The following is a 23,515-nucleotide window of genomic DNA, read 5'->3' as shown; positions in this document are numbered from 1 at the left end:
TCAACAGACACTAAAAAAAGAGCAAGAACATACAGGCTGACAGACATGCCTGCACTGTGTCTTCTACAGTTACAAATCTAGATCTCAGTCTTCTACTCCTACACAATCCTTATGTTTAATCTTTGCTTCAATGTATCAAAACAAGACAGGCAAACCTTTGTTACCTTTGCTTTTCTGATAGGTAAACTCATGGTTTGTCAGGCGAAACCATCTCTTCTTGAAATTTTTCATACCAAATCGTTTTCTTCCTTGTGCTCTCTTGATCATGAACCTAGTAAACAGGGCACCAATTGTTACAATACATGCTTGTGTGTATAGAGTTACACAGATAAATGTCATTGCACTTGCAAAGCTTTAGGAGGGGACACAGAGTGTTTCCTAATTATTGAGATATTTTCTTGGCAAGGAAAAAAAGAGTCACATTTGGATGGTTTAGTGCATCTATTAGTTAGGTCTGTCCTTTTTCCAGATCCAGATGAGGGGCAAGACATGTAACTTGACTTGTAGTTAGTTAACTGAGCTGCAGTTTGTGCCCTTTCTGCAGTTACAAACCCAGCTAAATGGTTTCCTAGTACAGCAGAAAAAAGGCAGAACATAGTTAGTACTGCTCTGCTAAGCTCAACCTGTTGACTCTACAAGCTTTATTTTTTTTTATAAAGCTGTGAGAAAGCTCAGAAAGTTCAGACTATGTTTAATAATTAAAAGGCAGGTGTAAAGAATCTGGAGCACAGGGCCTATACCCTTACATGCTTTAATCACTCTCAAGCTCTAGAAACAAAATCAGGATGTTCCACAGCCTCATTTGCAATTGCACATAGATACTGCAGTTGAAATGCAATTTCAGTAACATACAAAGTGATCTCATGGCTGGATGGTAGAGCACCCCCACCCCTTCTTTAGCAGATTAGGGGTGCTCATTTAGTGAGTTGTCAGTTTTAATTAATTTCAAACTTGAATGAGATTATTGTGAAATTAGTTTACTGGGAAACTGTGATGCATCCACCACTTTCCTAACCACTAAATCAATCCAAAAGCTTCAATGTGACTTTGGTGACTTCATACTGCTCAGCATCACTTTTGTTAGATTTTGTAAAAATGTGTGTGCATATGCAGCAGAGAGTTGGTAACAGCTATTCTACACATTACATTGACTATTGTGCCAAATACAGAACTGTGCAATAGAGTGGGTAAAAACTACTTACTACAGAGTAGTTTTTATCAAGTAGGAAGGCACTAAACAGCACAAAGAGCACACAGAGAACAGTGAATGACCTGGTTTAAGACTTCCTTTCAACAGCAGAGCTAAAATGCTTAGAACAGCTAAAATGCTTAGAACAGCTATTACTCTTTCTTGCTTCTGGTACCTTCAGTCACAAATAACTACAATACCTCTGACCAAACCACAGGTCTGTTTAAAGCTCAAACAGAAACCCAAGTTCCTTCAGACTTTAACTATTTTGTAACCAGCTGGGCTGGTGCCTGCTGCTCATTCCAAGCTGTGTGGGCATAAGCTGACAAAGACTGTCTACAGCAGCAGATTTCATTTTTTTTAACTGGTTATAGTTACACATGTCTCATTCTTCAAATGGTCAGACAGTTACTGTCTTGGTCCTTATTCTAGGAATACTTGAGAAATACTTAATAATACCACATGATTCAGGTTGTCACCAGTTCCACTGGCAGTAGCCATCATAATTCCAAGTTAAGGCAAATTTCAAAGAGAGAACTGATACCCTTGGGCAGGACAACATGCTTTTCAAGTTAGTTTCTAGTCCTTCTCATACCAACACTTAAAGGTGACTTAAGATTGCAAACTTCTACAGAGTCTCCTCTCTTTGAAAAACACAAACTTTGTGGCAGAGCTAAGAGCATATGTCTAATTAAATTCTTCATAGCTGACACAGCCAAGTGAAAAATGTGCTTTTATTTTACAGAGATAGGTGACTAGCATTCAAAATCACAGAAGTTATAAGGTCAATTTCTTTGTTTCTAGCAATTGCAAGATGTATGAGGAGTCAGAGCAAACAGAAGCACAAAGGAAGAAAAAGCCCAAGAATAAACCCATTTCAGAACAAGGTGATTGGAGATACTCTTTCTTCTCATGCTTATGGTAGACCTCAGTCTGGATTCACCTTAGCTCTGCTTGTAGGTATTGACATGCCCTTTTCACCAACCAAAAAAACCAAAATTAGTTCTCCTTTTCATTCTCTTCCTTTTGGAAAGAACCAGGCAGGCAGCTGCTAAGCAGTGATGGCATGATTGATGTCAGCAAACCCAAGTGCCAACAACTAATCTTTTCATTCAAAAGTACTTATGCTATAGCCTTCCATTTGATACTCTTAACAGAGGCAAAGATAGATTAAAAACACAAAAGCAAGCAAAAATATTGCAAAGGCAAATAGAAACCCCACTAAACAGCCATTCAGTCTGGAGAAGAATCAAATAAAAGGCTGTGAAAAGTCTTACAATAAAACATGGTAATGATGCAAAAGATAAAAATAAAAAAAATAGACTACTGAAGGCAACTTCCACTTCTTAGCCTTGAGAATAATTTACATGAATACTACTTAAGAAGTGCCTAGAAAATGTATGGTCTCTTCATCACTTTCAGTAAGCACTTCAGGATCCATACACTGCTTCTTAGTGCCCTGCCTACAGATAGAAATCTTTTATTATCTATTTACAGCAGGTTTTTGTTTTAAGGGAAATAAAATAAAAGATCAACATCAAGAAACAGGTAACTAAATGTTCTCTGCTGGGTTTACACAGGCATTTCAGGATGGTTAAACAGAGTACTTCCTCCCCAAAGTTAAGTCAGACAAATCTACTGCTGCAAAGGACATGCTGTCAGCCAGTAGCTACAGCAAAGCAGCAACTGCCTCTACCATCTTACCTGCATGAACTATTACCATCAACTTTCTTTACTGTTAGTTTAAGAGTCCTTACAACAGCAGCCACAGGCCGAGCAAGAAAAGACAGAAAAAAATCAGACAGGAGCAAAAGAAAGACAGAGGCAGAAAAAATGTTTTACAGTTAGAGGGTAAATGTTACAAATTATAAATTTATTTTGAAAACCAAAAGGATGATAAATGTATGGAATTAAAATAGACAAAATTGCTTCTAAGGACCAAGGTTTATCAGAGAAGTGAACTGTCAAGGTTAAATAGAAGAGGCAGTCATGTTTTCAATGAAAATGTAGTTTTTGCATTACTTAAAATGACCACAAAGGCTTATTTTCAAATGGTATTTGATCTTACTGAGCTCTGACAAATCTGGATTATTTTACTTTCTTCCTCCCAGCTCAAAGAAGCTGTTTCTACAGTAGATGTTCTTAACAACCCAGTTTTCTAACAAAAAAATGTCAACAATTATATGTGGATCTGAAATTAACACAGCATATGGAACATACTTCCCAAAAAAGGAAAGGTACTAAAACTATGAACTGTTCCAAGTGCATGTAAAATTTTCCTCAAAATGGCCATGATAATAGTTAGCATATGTATCTCATAGGGCAGTAAAAGCAAATTCCATTTGCTTTCATTGATTTATTCTGTTTTCACAGTCTTCCAATGTCTTCACAGTGGAATTTTACAGCTTTTATTCACTGAAGTTCAGGAAAAAGACCCCAGCTTGATTTTAATACAATGCTGATCTAAGGTTATTTTGCCTTAGCTCGGCTAATTAAGTTCTACACGCTTCTCCTTCCTCCACTTATTTCAAAACACATTTATATTAAGATGTTCAAATCAAATGAAAATACATTCAAATCACCTATAGCAACCACAGACAGCAGATATTGCAAATACAAGAATTTTCCTACATTCCTCTCTGATTGCATGAATAGAATAGGGGTGGCAGAAGAAGAGATGGCTGCCTTAGAATGGTAGTAAGCACACGAGTAGATGGTTTTGTTGTACATGCATACTTACCCCTCTTTAAGCAATATAGGTTGCTCTATGCTCTTATGATCTCTTCTTCCTGAAGATGAAATTAGATCTAGAAACTAAAAGGTGAACAAAAAGCAGATGTAAAAATGACAGGACCCCGCTACCCAAATTAAAATCTTTCAACATTTGCATAGCACAGAGGTACAAGAATATTTGTAAAAGTAGTTAAACAGGAGATAATGGCAGAAACTTGAGGAATTTGGGAGGTTTCCTGGGTTGTAACCTAAAAATAGTACAAATGCTCTTAAGCAGAAGTGCAGATGCCCAATACTTTTTGTTCTTCTTCTTTGTTACACAAATCTTTCACTTTCTTTTGGACTAAGCAACTTTCATCACTGATCTGCAGCATTCTACAAAGTACACACATCTCAAAAGCTCCAAGTAGCAGCTTGTTAATCCAACCTAATTATTAATTAGAAATAGATGCAAAGAAATGTTACTATTGACATGTGTATAATTTGACAAAAATTTCTTGAATATTAGTTATCAGGAGTCTGTTTTTCTCAACAGACTTCCTGGTTTACTAGGATTTCTAGGATTCAACTTCAACAACACAGCTGGGTTTTTAGAACCTTCACATACATTACTTACATTTTTTACTGCATCTGCATATTTCTGTTCATTGAAATAGTCATAAAATGTAGCCATGTAAGATTCCTTGAAATTGGCCTGAAATAAAAAAGCCAAACCATGCATATCATTCCCACAGTTAACACAGAAAATATTATTTGTAATAGCAGTAGGTCAGGAGGAGAGCCACTGCAGATAGAAAGGGATTTTTCTGGCCAGAAGTAAAATAAGCAAAGTGCTTCTTTCATGTACAGCTTTCTTTCATATACAGCACACATTCAATAGTACCAAACTTTTATTTCAGAGAGGCAGCAGAATGCATTTCATATGTTCAGTTACTACAGTTAATAATGCTTTCTTGAAATGTTTCAAAATTCTGCTTTGGCTTTACATTTTCCTCCGGACAAGAAGTGAAAGGAAAAGAATTCTACTGTCTTGAAGGATTCATAACTGAGGTACACAGTCACCCACAACTGCCTGTGTGAATCCTAACAAAACCCCAACCATCCCAAATTACCACCAGCTACAGCAGTGTGGTGCCTTAGGTATCCTTATTTCAATCAAACATCCAGAGCTCTAGCTCTAATCTCACCACTGAAAGAAAACTGAACTGGTATGAAAAGGAAATGACAGCCCTTCCCCTTGCTGGGTGACCTTTCTCAGCTGAGTTTTTAAATGCTGAAACAATCTATAAAGCCCTGTAGAGCTGCTAATTGTGTATCATAGATAAGTAGAAAACTTAACAGGTTCTCCTGATCATTGTCCTTCTTCCAAAGAAAGAACAGAAGAGTTCTGAAAGAGATTTCTATATTGGTCACAAAATTTTGCTTTACTGAAATCTAGTTCAGATTAAGACAGATTTAGTTTTCCTCTAAACATGACAGGCTTATAATCAAAGCAAACATAACCAGTTTTGTATGAGCCTAGTTCAACTAAAGCATTTTAAAGGCTTAATTACAATTAGTGATAAAAGATTAAAAAAATCACTTTCCTAAATTAAGCCATTAAATGAAAACAGCATACTTACAGATTTAGATTTTGATAAACTGCCTAGTGTTTGAATGGTTTTAGAGATAAGTGTCAAAGTTCGAGAAGTCTGAGGATCCTAGGAAGGAGAACAGTATTATATGGACTAGCTATTTAAAATAATGACTAGAGGAAGGTAAACTATATTTCTTTTTTCACTTGGAGAAGAGTAGCAAAAAATTAGAAAAGACCCCTAATGAAACACTTAGGAAAAAAGTTGCTTTTATATTAAAAGGTTTTTGGCTTGTAAGCCATCATGCTCCATAGCTACTCTACTGACCTTTAGAGGTCCAAAGGCAATCACTCACAAAACAAAACCAAGGCTGCCCATGTCCTCCCCACTCCCAATAAGAACAACTACTGGAAGCCTGACATACATTGTTTAACATCCAAAATATTTCCAACACTGCTGCCAATCAATCCAGCATTAACGTGATGTGGCAAGAACAAAGCAATGACCCTTCTTCCACAGCAGCTTAGACCATCTACCTTGTTTGTCCTTAGATTTCACTCTTCTTCCAGTATCTCCCAAGTTCTTCACATACATAGTCATTCAACACATGCTGAATGTCCAATACACATATAATAGATCTTTGAACTACCAAACATAATTTTACTAAAGACTATTAAAAGAACTGAAGAAAGAATCTTGAGAGACAGACTATGGTTACAGAACCATAAACACAGCTAGAAAAAAACTGATACAGTACTTACTGGATGGTGTGGTGTAAGCTGAAAGAGGTTTGGAGAAAGTATGGCAGGAGCAAAGAACCTCAGGAAAATAAAGCTGCTGACAGCTGTGTACCTTACATCTAGGTCACCTATTAAAAAAAAAAAAAAACCAACCAAAAAAACCTCTACTCAGCATTTCAATAATCCTTCCTAAAAAGCCTCATGAAATTATCAGAGCCTTGAGAGAGCTAACTCAAGCATGTGCTGGATAATGTATGTATTTGCGAGTTACAGGATTAACTGATGATAGAGGATTTGGAGCCAGAGATCAGCCAGCCTAACACAAGGAAATGTCAATGAGAGCCTCTTTAAAAAATAAGCAGGTTCACCATATAAGCTGCAACATCATTCACTTTTCCACCACACAGGGAATTTCACAGACATCTGCTATTCCATATATGCACTGAAGTATGATGAATAATTTACATAGTTTATGAAATGTTCAGCACAGAGGCCAAGTCTCAGTTACCTACTTGTAGCCCTGAGCACAACTATTGTACAGACACCTAATACATCCAGTTGGTAGTCACAGTTACTTACTTATTTAAACATAAAATAAAGAGCATAGCAGTACATTCAATGGTTTTCCACTTGAGCTTGCCTATTGCAAAGTGACTGTTTGAAAGCTGAACTCATATTACTCTGTCAAAAATTCCTTACTGTAATCTGCTTCACTTCCTGAAAATACATAGTTTCATTGTTTTGTTTAATTCTTGTTTTACACTGTCCACTTACTCTCACAGAGTCAAAACAACTAAGAGGGACTGGAAAAAACTGTCTCTTGACAGCCAGAAAACCTTTGCAGCACATGGCCTCCTAGAGTAGTGAGCTTGCAGTAACTCCAAATTATAGACTGGCTTTCATTACAGATTGACATGTAAGCAGAAAATAATTCCACTGCAGAGAATCTGCAGAATGATCCATTACAAAATCCTGAATACTTGAAAATTGAATGTGCTTTGCAAATACTGAACACATAAAAGATCATCACAATGATCTTTTTAAATGCTGTTTTCCTTTGAAAGATGTTTAAGAAAAAACTCCAATCATCATCAAAATTCATGTTCCTTTATTGAATGAGTAATCGATGAGAAAACAGCATTAACATACTGCAAATATTATTTTTTATAAACTGCTGTTCAGTTACTAAATCCAACAGGGATCATGCAGACTGCTAAACTACTGTATTTAAAAACTATCATTTATGTAAAATAAAACTATATATATAGTCTCACCTTGAAAACGTTTGGCAGCTGATTCTCTCAGTGAAAAGAAAATATCACACATCACTGTAGGGCAGCTTACACCAGATTTTGTAATTACAGTAAAAATGCGATCAACATATTGCCTCAGATTTTCCTGGAAAAATGCAAAGATTATGACAAAATTAGTATAATTTTCTGCTGTGGAAAGTGGTACTATTCCTGGTTTTATTCATAGTGGCATCATTAAAAGATTCCCACTTCCAACATTATACACTTGAAAAACAAACTCCACTCAATTATACTGTTTGGGAAATGCACATATTCAAGAAGAAGAGTAAAATTATCATTCCTATCAAACCAAACATTACATGATACAGCTACATGGCAAATCATTCCTTCTTCTAGCACTGTTTGCTACATCATCAGCAGAATCAGAGAATCATTAAAGCTGGGAAAGATCTCTCAGATCACTGAGTCCCACAGTTAACCCAGCACTGCCAAGAACACCACCAAACCACATCCCCACGTGCCACATCACACACCTCTTGTACATTTCTAGGGATGCTGATTCCACCACTTCCTTGGGCAGCCTATTCCAGTGCCTGACCACCCTTAAGAATTCTCCCCCAATATACAGTTTAAGTCTCCCCTGATGCAACTTGAGGTCCTTTCCTCTAATCTTGTTACTTGGGAGAAGAGGCCAATCCCCAGCTTGCTACAAGCTCCTTATAGTTGAAAAGAGAGTTCTCCCCTGAGCCTGCTTTTCTCCAGGTTAGCCATATGCTAAGTTATCCTCAGGGTAGCAGAAACAGTCATTAACTTTCTACAGGTATTGAATTTATAGCATAATGTAAAGCTGTTGTGAAATAGTTATAAGAGTGGTATCAAGAAAGCTTACAGTGTATTCTAATAAATAACAAAATTATTTGTAAGATCAAACTTCTGAGGACCTCAGTTAAACTTGATGGCATAAACAGAGACTGTTTTGAAAATCTAATACATACCCTGTTATTTTCCAGGTTTTCACCATCTTTTAATTTCACAGGATCAATTTCACAAGGTTTATGGACCTGGCAGATCTAGGAAATATAGTGAACAATTGATACATAAGTTGATCTACAAGTACAAAAAGTTTTGTAAAAAGCATAACCTGGTAGCTTTTGAGATGAGAGGTAAAAGGCGAAAGCCAACTTTAAAAACAGTATTTGTTTCTTTTAACAGCAAAGGTAAATTATGTGTGATCTTTACTTTTTTCCAGAAAGTAGTGTTAATTCATTCTACCCTTTCCTACAACTGAAATGCAGAACTGTTCTTTAGACTCTCTCAAGCAAGGCTGTTCAAGAAAAGTCCCATTTTTCCAAAACAGTCAACTTTGAAAGGATATCCATATTCTTTAAAACTTGACATTTTCTGATGAAACATTAAGACAAGAACAGCTGAAGAAATTGTCAAATCATTTAAAGGAAGTCTGTGGTCTGAAAGTATTGCCCAATTGCAGCACTAAAATACCCACACCCCCCATTCTGGACTGGACAGATAATAAACCATTGTTCCAACATGTGCATCACATGCACAGTTATCTAAGAATAACTGTATCCTTTTATACTCACTGGATGAAACACATTACTTATAGCTTCACAACAGCTTTTTATTGTATATACTATTTATTAATTTCTCAGAAACAATATATGCTAGCTTTTATAAAACAGAGTAATGTTGTTTGATAAATAGAAATTTTCCTTTAATGCAATCCAACTGTTTCTGAGTTGGGCGACTCAGCTGTGGCTAACCTACCACACAGGACTTTAATGCAGAAACAAGCTAGTAATAGTTACTAAGCATTATTCTTACAAAGTTCTTAAAATGAGAATTAATAAACAGTATTTGTTCTCTGAAGGTCTTTATGATGACTTTTTACCAAATATACAGTCTGAACTGTTCTTACCTCATCTATAATTGGCTTTAATGTAACTTGCAGATAATGCATCCCTGCCAGTTTCATTGTCTCATCAATGCACTTGGAAGTTAACGAGTTTCCTCTGAAAATGGTGTTTGGATCTCTGGAAGTGAACAATTTTCTGTAATTTAGTCTCTTTGGAATGAACTGCTAATACATGGAAATAAAAGCAGCAGGAAAAGGTGACAGAATCCTGAGTTTGCGTGCACAAGCAAAACCTCCCTTTGACATTAAATGCAGTCATGCAGCATATAGTGCATTTCCAGGGTTAACAGAAAAGCAGCAGCCTTGGAAAATCCAGAGGGACTACAGATCTTCATTGTGTCCTGTGCTCAGTGCATTATCCAAACACACAGTGACACACAGGCTCAAATCAAAGAGGCCTACAGCATAAATGTGGGAAACACATCTGTGCTCACATGCTACTAAACAGTTCTAATTTGAATTAGGGAAAGAGGCAGTGATTTTAGTCTCACAACTACACTGGATATTGCACATGACCTACTATTCGCACCTACAAAATAAGTACTTGTGAGCTGGGAGGAAGAAGAAAACACAGGCTCCAATGGCACAGCCATATTTTCTAAGGGACTTAGAGCACTGTCCTGTTACAACACAGCACTGACTCCAGTTCAGCCCTGACAGTTGTGTGGCAAGGTTACACCTTGCAGACTCTCGTGTTTTTCTAATAATCTCTTGCACAGAACTCATTTTGTACTGGACATACAGCCTCCATGAGTGCTAAAGTCTCAGTCAGCTGCTGTCACATACCTGTACCTCCCTGCTTAGCAATTCACTTTATGCAAATAGGTACATACATCTCATCTACAATATGCACAAGCAAAACCTGGATCTGAAGTTATTTTCCTGCTCATATACACACTCATATCTTTCCTGTTTTTTACAGCTTACTATGGTTGTACTATTTACAAGCAGCAATAGGATCAATTACTCTTCTGGATTCATGATTTTGTTTCACAAAAAAAAAAGTAAGCTCACTGCCTGTTACAAATGCCAGAAAGCCCTGAAAACAAACATCATCTTTGCTGCTTCATCATAGGAACATGACTGACTAAGGATCAGCAAGTCTCCTCATGCTGCAGCAACCATGCTGTTTCAGCCAACCTGCAGCTCAGAAAAAATACACCTACCTACAGGAAGGAAAACACTTGATCCCCCCAGACACTCTGAAGAGAGCCAGCCCACACAAAGACATTATTCTGTACTAAGGAAGTCTACAGTCAGTATCTGTCATTCCCCTTCACTCTCAATTGTCTCTTCTACTGCTAGTCATGAGCATGAGTAGACAGGCACAAGGACTGTGGCAACAAATATTCTTTAGGACCTGCTTGGCATGAACACTAGAACTTACACTATTGAACTATCAGCCCACCAGTAAGTCAAACAAGGAATTCAAAAGAAGCAGTCAAAAGAACCCAACTTCATTTTCTGTCGTCCCATGCCAAATTCAATCCCATCCTTAATCCTTTGCTCCCTAACTGGGACAATTAGACACACAGCTTTCCTTAAATTTTCATGATTAGGAAGAAAGTTGCTTGTTGTTTGGAACTAATGCAACACTTACTCATCACTAAAACATTTATTAGTACACAATAAAGCTAAAATGATTTCATATGAACAGCTGAAGGTAAAGAAAAATTTCAGTTATCATATATACCTAAGACTGAGTAAAAATCCCTGCCCTTACATGTTAGAACAGTCTTGCAAATAATTTTCACAACAAATGATGGGAACTCCTTCTAAAGGTCAAATTAACCAGATATTGAGAGCACTGAAAGAATTTAGAAAGAACTGTGTCACTCAGGTAGGAAGAACAGGAATCACCCTGACATTTTCTCCAGAAATTGCATATTTCTAGAAACTGAGTAGAAGATTCTAGTTTAGATATTTTTGACAGCAGTTTGTTTTTGGTACTTACTGAGTTCTCTTCACTTCAGCATTCGCAATGGCACTTATGAAAGGCACAATTCTGCCATAGTGTAAGAAAAGCCTGACCAGAGGTATGGCCGCTTCCTGTTTTTCTCTGCAAACTTCACCCAAAATATGTGCAGCTGATGCTGAAACAGGCTGAACAGTGGAAAATAAAAACTTTGAGAAATCTTCCCAGAACAACCACTCTTTCTATTCCCATTAGCTTCTTAATGCAGAACCCCTCACAGCAGTTGCAATGGCCAGTTATCCAAATGTCTGTATGTAACGTGGGTGGACATTACATCCCAGTTTTTGTGGGCTGTAAATTCTGGTCACAAGAGGGCAGCAGCTTAAAAACAATTACAGTACAGTCTCTTTTTTATCCTCCACATTTTTAATGGCTGTCTTTTCAGTAAATGTCACTTGCCTGGGAAGCAAGTGAAAAGAAAGAACTCTATCTAACCCTTTGCAATTTCAAGTCCCAGTGAGTAAAGAACCCAGTTCTTTTACTGAAGAAATAAAAGCACCATTCCAACTGTAAAAAGTATACATCTGGCCATACATGGTCCATATTTCAGGATTAGTTCTTGGTTTGGATTTTTCTCAATTATGCAAACAAACCTGTTCCTGTCCAGTAAAGGAAAACAATTGATCAAACTGAAGCTTACTTGGCATTTTAAAATGTAAAATAAAAAAAACACAGAGAATGTGCTGCTGCTAAAACCGCCATGTTCCTTCAACTCCCATACAGAATGCAAATAAAGATCTCTGCAAGGACTGAAAACAAGCACAAGGGATATGCAGAGCTTAACAAGGCTGTGAGGTCTGAAAAGGAAGCATTGAGCTCTCTGGTAATTACACAACTATGTGCCAGTAAGATAGTGACAAATATTCAGAGACCCCTGTGAAGATGATCTGCAAGTAAACAACAAGCAACACAAGCAAATTACCTCAACATCTGCAGATTTTAGCAGGACATCTCTCAGAGGACTGTAATAGTCTGAGGAAAAAACATGGTCCTCAGTGTAAACCACATTTAACCTTAAGGAACCGAGGTCATCAGGTTTCAATGACTTGTTACCATTATCTCTGGGCTGCAGAAAATACCTGGTATGCAAAAAATAGGACAGAAACTCAGTGCTGAAACACAGGATTTTCTCAGGCTACATATGAGCATAAAGAAACTGCACAGATACACAGAGTATTTATATATGTATCAAACTCTGATCTGAATCAGACTTAATTAAGTTTGCCAGTCTGTTTTGCACCAACTGCAGAATGGGAAGTTCTGAACATAAAGATTTATGTAGATAGGATTAAAAACCCACACACTAAAACCATAGCACTGCTGATGAACTGCAGTAAATAATATAAAAACAACATACTAAAACTCCCACATGCTACAGAGAGGCAGACTGAAACCTCTAATCACATTATCAAAACTTCTTGTTCTTACACTTGCTAAGATTACTTTGGCTTGCTTACAAAAAAGATACAAATTAAATCCATTTAAACTTTATCTCATAGCAGTAATTACTCTTAAGTCTTCAGAGCAGACATATGTTTCTACTTATTCTCCAAAAGAAAAATGTCAAATACCATGCTTCATAAGAACTAGACTGTCGGAGAAATTTCAGAGGGAGTCTCAGTTCTCCTAGAAACTCATCACCAAACTTCAAGTTACTGGCATTCCAAAGATCAACCCTGTAATAAAAACAAATAATTTAAAATACTATTAAAAATTTTAAAAATAATAATAAAAAATTCCCAACATTTTTTTCCCCCCTCTAGTCTATGAGTTACAAAGGCTTGAAATTGCACAGCAGTGGTTTCCAAACAGTAAAGAGATAACCTTACCTTAGACTTCTGAAGCCTTACAATTCACCTCCATATGACATTAGCAAAAAATATCATTAAGATTTTATTCATCTATACTGTTTCCACTGTCCATATTGCCAAAGATTCACACAGCTGTCTGGCTATCCCAAATAATGTAAAAATACAGGTACAGTGGATACCAGGGGAAAAAGCACAAAGTTATTTAAGGACTACATATTGTTAGTCCCTGTCTAATTTGGGATTACTAACAGCTAAGTGGCACCTTTACAGAATTAGTTCTACACATTTTTTCCCAGTTTCTAGCTCCTAGGAAGACTCCTGTGTCAAGCACACAACTTATGGCATCTAAACTAGTTCTGTAGAGATATTCAAAGCTGTAGGACAGCTCTACCATTTAGTAGAATCTGTGGCTGAAGCTTACACAAATTATGGCACTCGGTCCCTCACATTTGGGAAGTTCTGGTATCTATCCATAGATGATCCTTTCTTCCCTTTCATATGCTCTTCAACATCTGGATGGAAAACAACTGCACTGAGATTCACAGCAGAAGTACTGGTGTCCAACCCAGCTTGTAGATAAATGTTACCATCCCCACCTTGAGGCAAGGATTTCAAACTCTAGGGTATTTGCTTCTGTATGTATTTTAAGGTTTTCTCCAAGAGCTGTTTTTATTAAAAAACAAGATCAGCTGACTATTTTGCAGGTAAGTGACAGCTTGAATGCGCTTTAAACTTTTTTTGAGGGAAAACAGTAAATGGAAAGAAATACAGGTGTTCAACTAATGACAATTTTTAGAAGAGCAACTTTAACTTGGACAAGGTGCAAAGTTGTCCAGTTGTAGACATATTCACACAATCCTCCTGGTGTGAAGCAAGTAACAGTAGATTGGCCAAGAAACAGATGTTTACAGTCCTGTTAAAGGTTTATCCTACCTTATGCAAGGACAGAATGTGTTACTTTTAAATCCTCTGAGACTTGTATCTCTCAACAGTGTCTCCTGCATTAGCTGTCATACACTAGACACACCATCAGCTCACACTGCATGCCTGCTAGGTAAAGTTTTTCAGACTCTGATCATTTGGACAGTATTTCTGCAAGGCAAGAACTCTCCAAAAGGAAAAAACTTCTTTGAAAATTCAACCTTCTCTCTCCTTCCTCAATATCAGATGGGTTATCATCTTGCTAACCAGTTCAGACAGCTAAGCAGCTTGAGGAGGAGAGGAATCTTTAAAGTGTATTTACACAGTCAAACTTACAATTTACCAAGTATTTACAGGCTACTGGTTTCTAATTTATCCAAACTCTTTTGAGATGCTAACTAGCAATAACACTTTCAAACACAAACAGCTAAAGGGTTTCCCCACAGTTACAGAAAAAAAATCAGTGCAAAGGATCTGTACAAGAGAAACTAAAAATTCAAAGTAGGTCTCATACTCTACAGTAAGCAAAGCAGGCATGCAAATTCTGAAGTTATTGGTTTGTGCTCTTGGAGTAGAAAGAATAAACAGCACTTATTAAAAATGTTAATACACAGATCTGAGTCTAAAAGATTCACTGTTTCTCAATATTTTTAAAAGGCAAAATTATGACAAGTGTTATTCTGAAACTGGTCAGATTGTAGTCACAGAAAGAAACAAACAGAAGAGAGGGGGAGGAGAAACAATGAATTCACCAGAACATCTGGTCCCCAAGTGTTGATATGCCCTGCCTACAACTTCCTACACCCACTCAAAAAAAGAGAAAACTTTTCATAGCTTTACAGAGAAATCATGAGAGACTAAGTCTCCTCTTTACCCTGTGGAATTTTATTTTTCTCAGGAGAGAAAAAGAAAACAAGTCCCTAAACCCATAAATTGTATGATCTGTCCAGAGGTCTTGAGGGCAATCTAACTCTCACTAAATAGAGTGGAGGAAGTGAGTGGGAGAGGAAGGGGTGCCCAAGATGGAAACAAAAACACATTGTCCCATAGGGGACAAAAGCTCTAAGTAGAATTTGCTCAATCAAGACTAACACTTTATCTTCTTTTGCCTGTTATTATTTAAGTGCTTAATATTCTCCCAACTATTTTGCAAGTCTCTTCTCAAACTATTAATCTATACCACACTGTGATATATATTGGTTTTTAGGAATGACAGAATTTCCTGAAGCTTAGCTCCATATACATTATTGCTACAGACAAGTCATTTGTCCAGAAAATATACTTAGCAAGTAAAACAACTGTATAATTTAATTTAGTCCAGTAGTATAAAATAAGAATAATTGAAATATTAAGTGATATGTAACTGCTGTATGTCAGTGTCTAGCCTCTCCTTCAAAACTATCAAAAAATCTATCAGAGAATCCTAGCTGTCATTTAAAATCAGTGCATGGCTGAACATCATGGTTAGAGACCAGACTGGGCCTTCTGTGACATGGTGTCTTTGTCCAGTTAATACATACATCCCATGGAATATGGGGCATGTTACTTCATGTCTGCCTTCACAATGCAAGGCTTACCAGAAATATATCTAGTGCTAGGATTAGGTCACCTGCTGTGCTGCAACACTGACACCACCAAAGCAGCTCAGCACTGCACCTGGGCCTTTGCTTTTACTCCTGGGAGTAGCTGTGGGTTGCCCCTGAACCAGCCACCTTTGCACTGCCTGATGCAAATGTTCTCTCTGAAAGAGCACAGCTCTTGCCTCTCTCACATTGAATAGTTTCCCTTTCCTGCCTCAGAGCCATGGCAAACACAAATCTATTAATGCTCTCGTAGTGCTGTGACACTACATTGAACCAGCAGCTGTCACATCAGAACAGCCCTCAATCCATTCATGAACACAGATGTGTTTTGCTTGCTGGGAGCAAGTATTGCTCCCCTTGCCTGGTCTCCCCTTTCCTTACAGCCAGTTGCGATTCTGAAGGAACTATGGAGCTTTCTGGGAGATGCTTCATTACCTCTCTAGTGACAATACATGGAGAGGGAGGCAATGCTACCACTCTTCCTTCAAATACAAACATAAAGGAGAGGGGAATTTCTCCCACTTGATGCAAAAACAGCAGTATTCATTTACTATGCATGCAGATGGCCTAAGCCTCAAAGTTTCAATAGTATGTGATGGTAAGACATATGTGACACTTTCAAGTTTTGCAACTCCTATTGTTTTCTCGCCTCTCTTTATATTCACCTATCACAGACACTGCTGCCTGGCCTCAGCAGGTTTTAAAATAGTGCTAAGAGGGTAGCACAGGGTGGGGTGGGACTGTTTTGGTTTTGAAATCAGAATTGCTTTTTTATCCCCATGCAACTGATTTCACTTTTATCATACCAAATTTGCAATAAAAGGGTTAAAGTTGAAAGGCAAAAGAGAAGAGAAACTGTCTCTGCCCCAGAAAAACTGAGTTCAAGAGTCTCCTTTCAGGGAAGAAGGGCCTTATAGAGATTGCTAAAATTAAGGGATAAAAGAAAACATATTCTGTAACTTAGAGCATCACAAAGCCTCTGGGCTTTCCTGGAAAACTGAGGGAGAAAGGAAAGGAGAGCCCAGACATGAAAGACTGCTTGATGACAACTGTGTATTAGTGCACATGAGAAACAAAGGAAAATAATAAAGATGTGTCCTGAATCAGAACCACTACACATGTTCAAGACAGAATCTACAGCACAGTGGAGGTAAATAAACATGCAGATACAGTGAAAAAATGACAAAATCATCTTGATTTATCAGCAGAAAAACCATGCTTGCCACTTTGCAAACACAGTCTACTACAAAGTTACACAACACTGGAAGACAATTTTGTGTTAATAATGTATTTCGTATTACCTAATCTCCATTTTGTCCACTTCATCTACATCTTCAATGTCAAAATGGGATTTCTTGTTGTAGCTACTGGGTCTTGTAACCTAATAAAAAGGAGGAAACTTTTAGCAGCTTGATCTGATACAACTTTTACAAAGCTTTGGAAGAGCAAAGTATTTTACTACCAGCAGTGACTTTCAGTTCTGATACTGAAAACATTCAAGCAAGTAAAAAACCAGATTACTGACTATAAAGTGGTGGTTACACCATCATTTCCAAAAGTAAGCAGACAGTCCATATTTTTTTTACAAAGAAAGACCATCTTTATTATTACTAGAACACTTGAAGTTTACATCAACAACAGAAAAATACCATGGAAAGGAGCACCACTTTCATAATCCATCTAGGTAAAGAAAAGGGTAATTAATATTTATGCTTTAAATACAGCTGTACAACAGATGCACTGAGGCACTCTGCAGAGCATGGGGGAGGAACCACAGCCACCCTTAAAAACATTTTGCAGTGTATCCAATTAACACTGGAAGTTCTTCCTGTCTTGATATCCTGGAAGTCAATTTAACCTGCCCATATAATAAATACCAAGCAGGCCAAGAGACCTTAGCCCGTGTTATGCATATCAGAATATATAAGAAGCTGCACAGTTCACCAATTGTATTTGCAAGACTGATTGACAAGAAAGCACAGGCAAAGAAAAAAGTAAAAAGTAAAGAAGTATAGAGCATTAGCATAAAAAGATTTTGCACAAACATTTCTTAAAATTTGTTTTCTACCATGACTGTAAAAACACACTGGTGGTTGTATTTTTGCACAGTGCGTCAGAAACTTAAGAAAAAGGCTACCCCACCCAGCTGAAACCACAGCAGGAACTGATCAAACACAGGGGTGTATGATGATGTGTGGGTTCAGCTCTTGGTTGCACACAAAAGCTGAACTTTATTGTAGGTTTGAATATGTTTGCGGCTTAATATTCCCCACCCACAAAAACTGGCTTTTATTGTAAACTTGAGTATTGAGTTTTGTACTGTACATGAGACAAATATGGCAATTAAGGGAGGCAATGATACAGTTGCCTAAGTGGAGAGGAACCAGAAAACAATCTTTGGCAGAGGACACTCACAGCCTTTTTCATATGTGTATGTGTGAGGCAGGCAATATTTTCAAAGTGATACACAAAAACTAAAAGGTACTACTAGCAGCACTGGAGAGCAAATGCTCCAGATTAATGGAATCAAATGCACGTGACAAACCCTAGAGCACAGTGGATTTAAATACAGTCTACAACTTCAGCAGTTAAACACAAATTTCCTCACCCTAGCCTTGCAAAAACTGCACTGCTCCCACAAAGTATGCTACAGGCCTGCAAATGACTTTCTACTGCCATTGTGAAGCTCATGGTGTAATTTTTGATAATGAAGTAAACTTATTATCTTATTATCTCTAACACAGGTGGTGTTCCAAAAAAACTGCAGCATAGGTGTAACTTATGGTATATCCCTTCTAAGTAAAAACTTTCTCAGAAGTTTTGCTGGAATCTGCATGTATGACATCTCCCTGTTCACCCATACTTAGTGTGCACATCAATACAGCTCAAGAGTGGTATTCCAAAAGGAACAGCTGTATGGAACTGGAGATGAGGAACCTCCCAGTCCACAGTGCTGAAGTAGCTAACCCAAAACACTGTACTATAAAAGGAGCACAACTCTGATGTGTTGGTCCCTTTCACCTGGGAAAGTTGCAAAGCCATTTATCAGCTGCTCAGGTTTGTTTCAGCACATGCCAGTTTACACACAGGCCCCCAGCACTTCCCTCTTGAATTCCTCTAAGAGGGCCATTTTCCTGTAGCTGCACACCCAGCTCCACACCACTGCAGCTGAAGCAGTGGTGAAAATGGCTCCTAACTATCAGGTGCAAGTTTCACTCACCACACCCCTTAAATAAGCCCTTCTATTTCCCAAACCAACAATAAGCTATCTTTCATTTAGAAAATTGAATCTCTGTGACTTTTTGGTTGTAGAAAGGAAAGCACCAATTCACTGTCTGTTACAGATCAGCTTCCTCCTTGGAGGCTCGGACAATCCCTGTGCTAGCAGGCTGCAGAAAAGCTGATGAAGCTGTTTAGAAGCAGAAAGTGACACGCCTGTCAACAGCAGGAATCTCAGCTCCACAGGAATCAGAACACTTCGTTTGCATGCACCAGCCACAAGGCTGCCCACGTCTCATTAGTGAATGTATTTCCCAGTCACAGCAGTTCTACAGAACCTTGTTCCTTGAAGATGTTTAGCCTGATTTGTACTAACTACTCTCAAAATGACATAAATCTACGATGGCTCTGTCTGCACTAAGGGTATGTTTATATTTCAGAGCTCTGCCTGATTCAGTCATTTCCCAAGCTCTGCTCTTACCAACACTGAATTCATCTTGCTCTGAATTAGCAGAACAACTGGGGTCTGGGCTTGAGCTCAGGTTTTGCATTTGCTGGTACTTGCATGCAACCCAGCTCTCTCATAAAGGCAAGCTAAGCAAGCCCCCAGCCCCCTCCCTCCCAACTCCAGCTGGAAGATGCTTTGATTCTCTCCTTCCTCTCCCAGTATGCCACCACCTGCTAAGTTCAGTGTTTATACACCAAAGATTTGCTATTTCTGCAGCACACAGAAGGCCAAGGAATCAGGTGAAGTTTTGGTGGCTTACAGTCTGAATTCTTGGACTACATTCTCATTAAAAAGTTCTCACTGACAGGCTCCTCCAGAACTGCCTATGTTAAATAAGGAAGCCCATTTTAGTTTATTTACATATAGCATCACTCTCATATCACTGCCAAAGACCTGTGGTCTGGGCCAGGTGAGGGACTGAAACCCTGGGTAAACACACAGACAGCTCAGTGCAGTTTCAGCACTCGGTCTCACGGGTTCTCTGCCCCTCTGACTGTGCCCATCCAGCATCTCCAGAGTCTTATGGAGCCAGGAAGCAGGAACTGCTCACTGTGAGCAGGGCAGCTGTATTCTAGGATGAGATGTGCTGGGGTAGCAGAGCAAAGATCACCTTAGACAGCTACCCTGGCCTACTCTCATGGCTTCCAGCCCTTCAGGCACCACAGAAAGTTCTCCTACCAACCAGGAACTTGCTAAATCTGTTCCTTGTATCCAAACACATTACATCACCAAGAGCATGTTTCTGCTGGTATGACAGACTTCAGACTGGTCAGTACAGCTACTGGCTGCTAGGCAAAGAGGTGGTTTGCAGGAGAGGGAAGGCAGCAATGTCAAGAGTGTCATGTGCACTTCAGATCTACACAGTGCAACAGCACTTGGATGGCTCCTCTCTCCCCAGCTCCCCTTCCTGACGTGGCTGTGGGCCAGAACTGATTCAAGAATCCACATCCCTAGGTGTCATTCCTATGCCAGCAACAACTTCTAATGCAAATGTGACCTGAATGATGCGAGCCATGTGAGCAGAAAGGGCTTTTTAATCTATGCCAACTGCACTGTGCTCCTCTAGCTTTTTTTCAGCAACTTCATAATTACAAATACTTTTTTGAGGTGTCTACTGAAATAGAACAGTCAAGCATAGACCAGGACTATGATATCCAAGAGAAAAAGAGAATGATACACATACTTTAGAAGACAAAATGAAAAGTTTCAAGAGAGATCTAAATTATAAACACATGCACATATATGTATGGACACACCACAATTAGGGCTACTCTTGCCAGAAAGAACCAAAATGAAGACTTCATATAATTTATACTTTATCTTAACTGGACTTGTTGAAAATGCTCTGTATTAAATAAAGCTACAGACGTTTCACCCATTTGGAGAAAAGGCATTGGTATTGCAGCAGACTGGTAGACAGCCAGAACAACCAATTTAAGTGTATTTTTCCTCTGCAGTTTTCAGTATTCCTAAGGAGATAACCTTCTCCCACTGACTGAGAAAGACAGGGTGGAGCAGCTCTAAAAACACAGGCTAAGAAAAAAATAGTTTCTCTGTGTGTGTGGTTTGTTTGGGCTTTTTAAACTAATTTTCAGATACGCTTTTTTCAAAACTCTAGTGGGGTGAGTTGTGATTAAATGTAAAGCCTGTTGCTCAGAAGTGCCCAACTTGGAACTTCTCCTAAAGAGCACCTGAGGTGAAAGCAGGATACAGCTCCTTCAGCAGACGGCCAGTCTGAGCCTGGGTACTTCTTTCCCCTGCACCATGCTTTGAAACAGTCTTCAAAGATGACAGCTGGCACAACATGGAGCAGGATGTCGTGCCAACTATCCACAGTATAGTATTTCAGCTTATCACCCGTTCCTTTGAAATACCAACCTCAAAATAAAACACTTCATCAAAATGCGGATTGTTGGTCTTCTTTTTAACTTTAGTCTTTTTGGCTTCTGATCTGAATTAAGGAAACAAAATAAACAAAAAAAAAAGGGTAAGAAACAACATTAGTAGAAGTGTGATCTTAGAACAGAGCCACTGAGGAGGAAATAGCCATCCACTTGATTTATCAGATAAAACTGGAATGCCATGTGGCTCCAGCACAGCAAGGCACAGACACTTGCACACATTTAAGAGAGAGATTCAATGCATTCCTATTTCTCTAAAGTGGCAGTAATCACGTTTGTTATCCCATTTTAAACACAATTCCTTGAACCCTTATTCTATCACTTGCTTGACATAGCAGAATCTTTTATCTGTACAAACTGGGCTCTGCTCTCCAGCAACATTTGGAGGATGGTGTCAGTCTTGACGTGACTCAAAAATTCCTCATACTCTAAAAACACAAGAGACTAAGACTAGCATAGCTATTTCTGTGATTCATATTTTATAATTCTGGTCTGAAAAATCAATCACTGCTTTTCAGTGACAATCAAAAAATCCAGAATGGTTTTTCCAGTAAGAATACTTACTACTGCTGTACTAGCATACCTTTCCCTGCAGCACCAGCAGCACTTAGTTAATATGGTGGAGAATTATTATGAGCAGTGCTGAGCATAAGTCTCTGTTTCTACTGTTCTGTAGGTTTAAGATGTGGCAGACCTCCTCCCAAGCACTCAGCAGGCCTGACCAAGCTCTGGACTGCCCATTCATCCCCCACAGGCCATGCCATCCACCCGTGCCTGCCTTTGAGAGCACAGACATTGACTGCTTGGTGCTGGGCTCAAGCCAGCCAATGCATTTCTCACAGGCCAGCCAACAGCTGTTTGATGGCTCCAAATGTTGTGAACCTATGCTTGATTTGTTCTCACTACCTACAAGAGAAAAGCTGTGTGCTGTCCTGTGTCACCAATCTTACCCTACAGCTCTGCAGGCATAGATAAAACAGATGCAGATGGAGAGGCACATCAGCCATGTGGAAAACTGACCTACTAATCATTTCATCCCAGAATCTATCATTCATTTCTCATGCACCAAAGCTGCTTAGATGGCTTGTACTGCTTATTCACTGGACAACTCTGTGTATTGCACAGAGGTCAAGCAAAGCTGGGTCCAATTCCAGTGCTGCTCCAGACTTCTCGTGTGAGTTGAATGGCCCTGTCCACCATTATACAATATTTTTCCATGTATCATACAGGCACAGAAAGAGTTGTGGTCAGGAAGTCTGATGACTCTAAGTACAATAGACAGCAGCACGTTTGTTGAAATTTTTATGCTTGTCATTGCATAATTGCAGCTGAATAAAGCAGCTTTCCTACTCTAAAATGAGAGGCACTGGAAAATCCAGAGAGGAGAATGATGTACAGATTAAGAATATCCCACTATTCCTAGGAGAAGCTGAGAGATAAGAGAGACTAATCTCCTCCAGGACACAGGACAGATTGCCAACCCCATCTCATCAGTCACACTTGCCAATCAGCCTCTTTACTGATAAACCCATCTGGGAGGGGACTGGGAAGCAGGATGTAGAACGGGAGGCGATTAAGGCAGCACAATTATTGAGCAATTACAAAGCAGTCAATGGGAAGCTGCATGCTGCTTGCTGGAGATAGGAGGCAAGGCTTCTCCCCCCCCACCAAAACCCAGATAGGAATAGGATAAGGCTATGCTCCTTATTCTCAAGGGAATACATTATTAATAGTCATACACTAGCCAGAATGGTGGGCATAGGGAAACAGACAAAGGTAAATTTGGACATTCAAGGGTTAGTCAATCAAGCTTCTTAGAGTTTCAATAATAGTCATTTCAAACAAATTACAGGCTTAAAACAAAGTGTACAAGTCAAATATACAAGTCCATTAATGGAGATAAGGCACAACACACCTACACAAAGATGCAGAATACAGACAGGCTCAAAGACTCCTCTGCATGCAAGGTAAGTATTTGTCAAGAATGCTCCTTATTTATAGTATTTTCAATAAATTGTTGTAAAACATTATTAATAACCCATGCTACCAAATCTGATTCTTTGCGGTCACAGCAGAGCTGTTTTGTTTCTAAAATGACACAGACATAAAAGATGACTAGATAAGCAGAAAAAAAAACAAAAACCCAGTGACATCCAACAGCACAGGAAATTTTTA

The 23,515-nt window shown here is 38.6% G+C and overlaps 1 protein-coding gene across 2 annotated transcripts in view; it reads right to left on the bottom strand.

The window, feature by feature from the left end:
- Positions 1-23,515, bottom strand: part of RASA3 (RAS p21 protein activator 3) — a 128,336-nt gene that overhangs the window by 9,588 nt on the left and 95,233 nt on the right. Inside the window, exons 7-20 of one of the 2 annotated variants that reach the window (XM_079316762.1) lie at positions 21,318-21,390; positions 17,014-17,093; positions 12,969-13,073; positions 12,320-12,476; positions 11,377-11,525; positions 9,426-9,540; positions 8,485-8,559; positions 7,511-7,634; positions 6,258-6,364; positions 5,545-5,622; positions 4,539-4,616; positions 3,930-4,003; positions 2,894-2,941; positions 165-271 (exon numbers count right to left, since the gene is read on the bottom strand). In XM_079316762.1, coding sequence (XP_079172888.1) covers positions 165-271; positions 2,894-2,941; positions 3,930-4,003; positions 4,539-4,616; positions 5,545-5,622; positions 6,258-6,364; positions 7,511-7,634; positions 8,485-8,559; positions 9,426-9,540; positions 11,377-11,525; positions 12,320-12,476; positions 12,969-13,073; positions 17,014-17,093; positions 21,318-21,390 — 1,370 coding nt within the window. The remainder of the gene's footprint in view (positions 1-164; positions 272-2,893; positions 2,942-3,929; positions 4,004-4,538; positions 4,617-5,544; positions 5,623-6,257; positions 6,365-7,510; positions 7,635-8,484; positions 8,560-9,425; positions 9,541-11,376; positions 11,526-12,319; positions 12,477-12,968; positions 13,074-17,013; positions 17,094-21,317; positions 21,391-23,515) is intronic. The other variant, XM_079316763.1, reaches the window with a different exon arrangement.

The sequence above is a fragment of the Erithacus rubecula genome (assembly GCF_903797595.1).
Source record: "Erithacus rubecula genome assembly, chromosome: 1".
Lineage (NCBI taxonomy): Eukaryota > Metazoa > Chordata > Aves > Passeriformes > Muscicapidae > Erithacus > Erithacus rubecula.
Note: the sequence above shows the minus strand (reverse complement) of the source record. Positions and strands in the feature narration are given on the sequence as shown.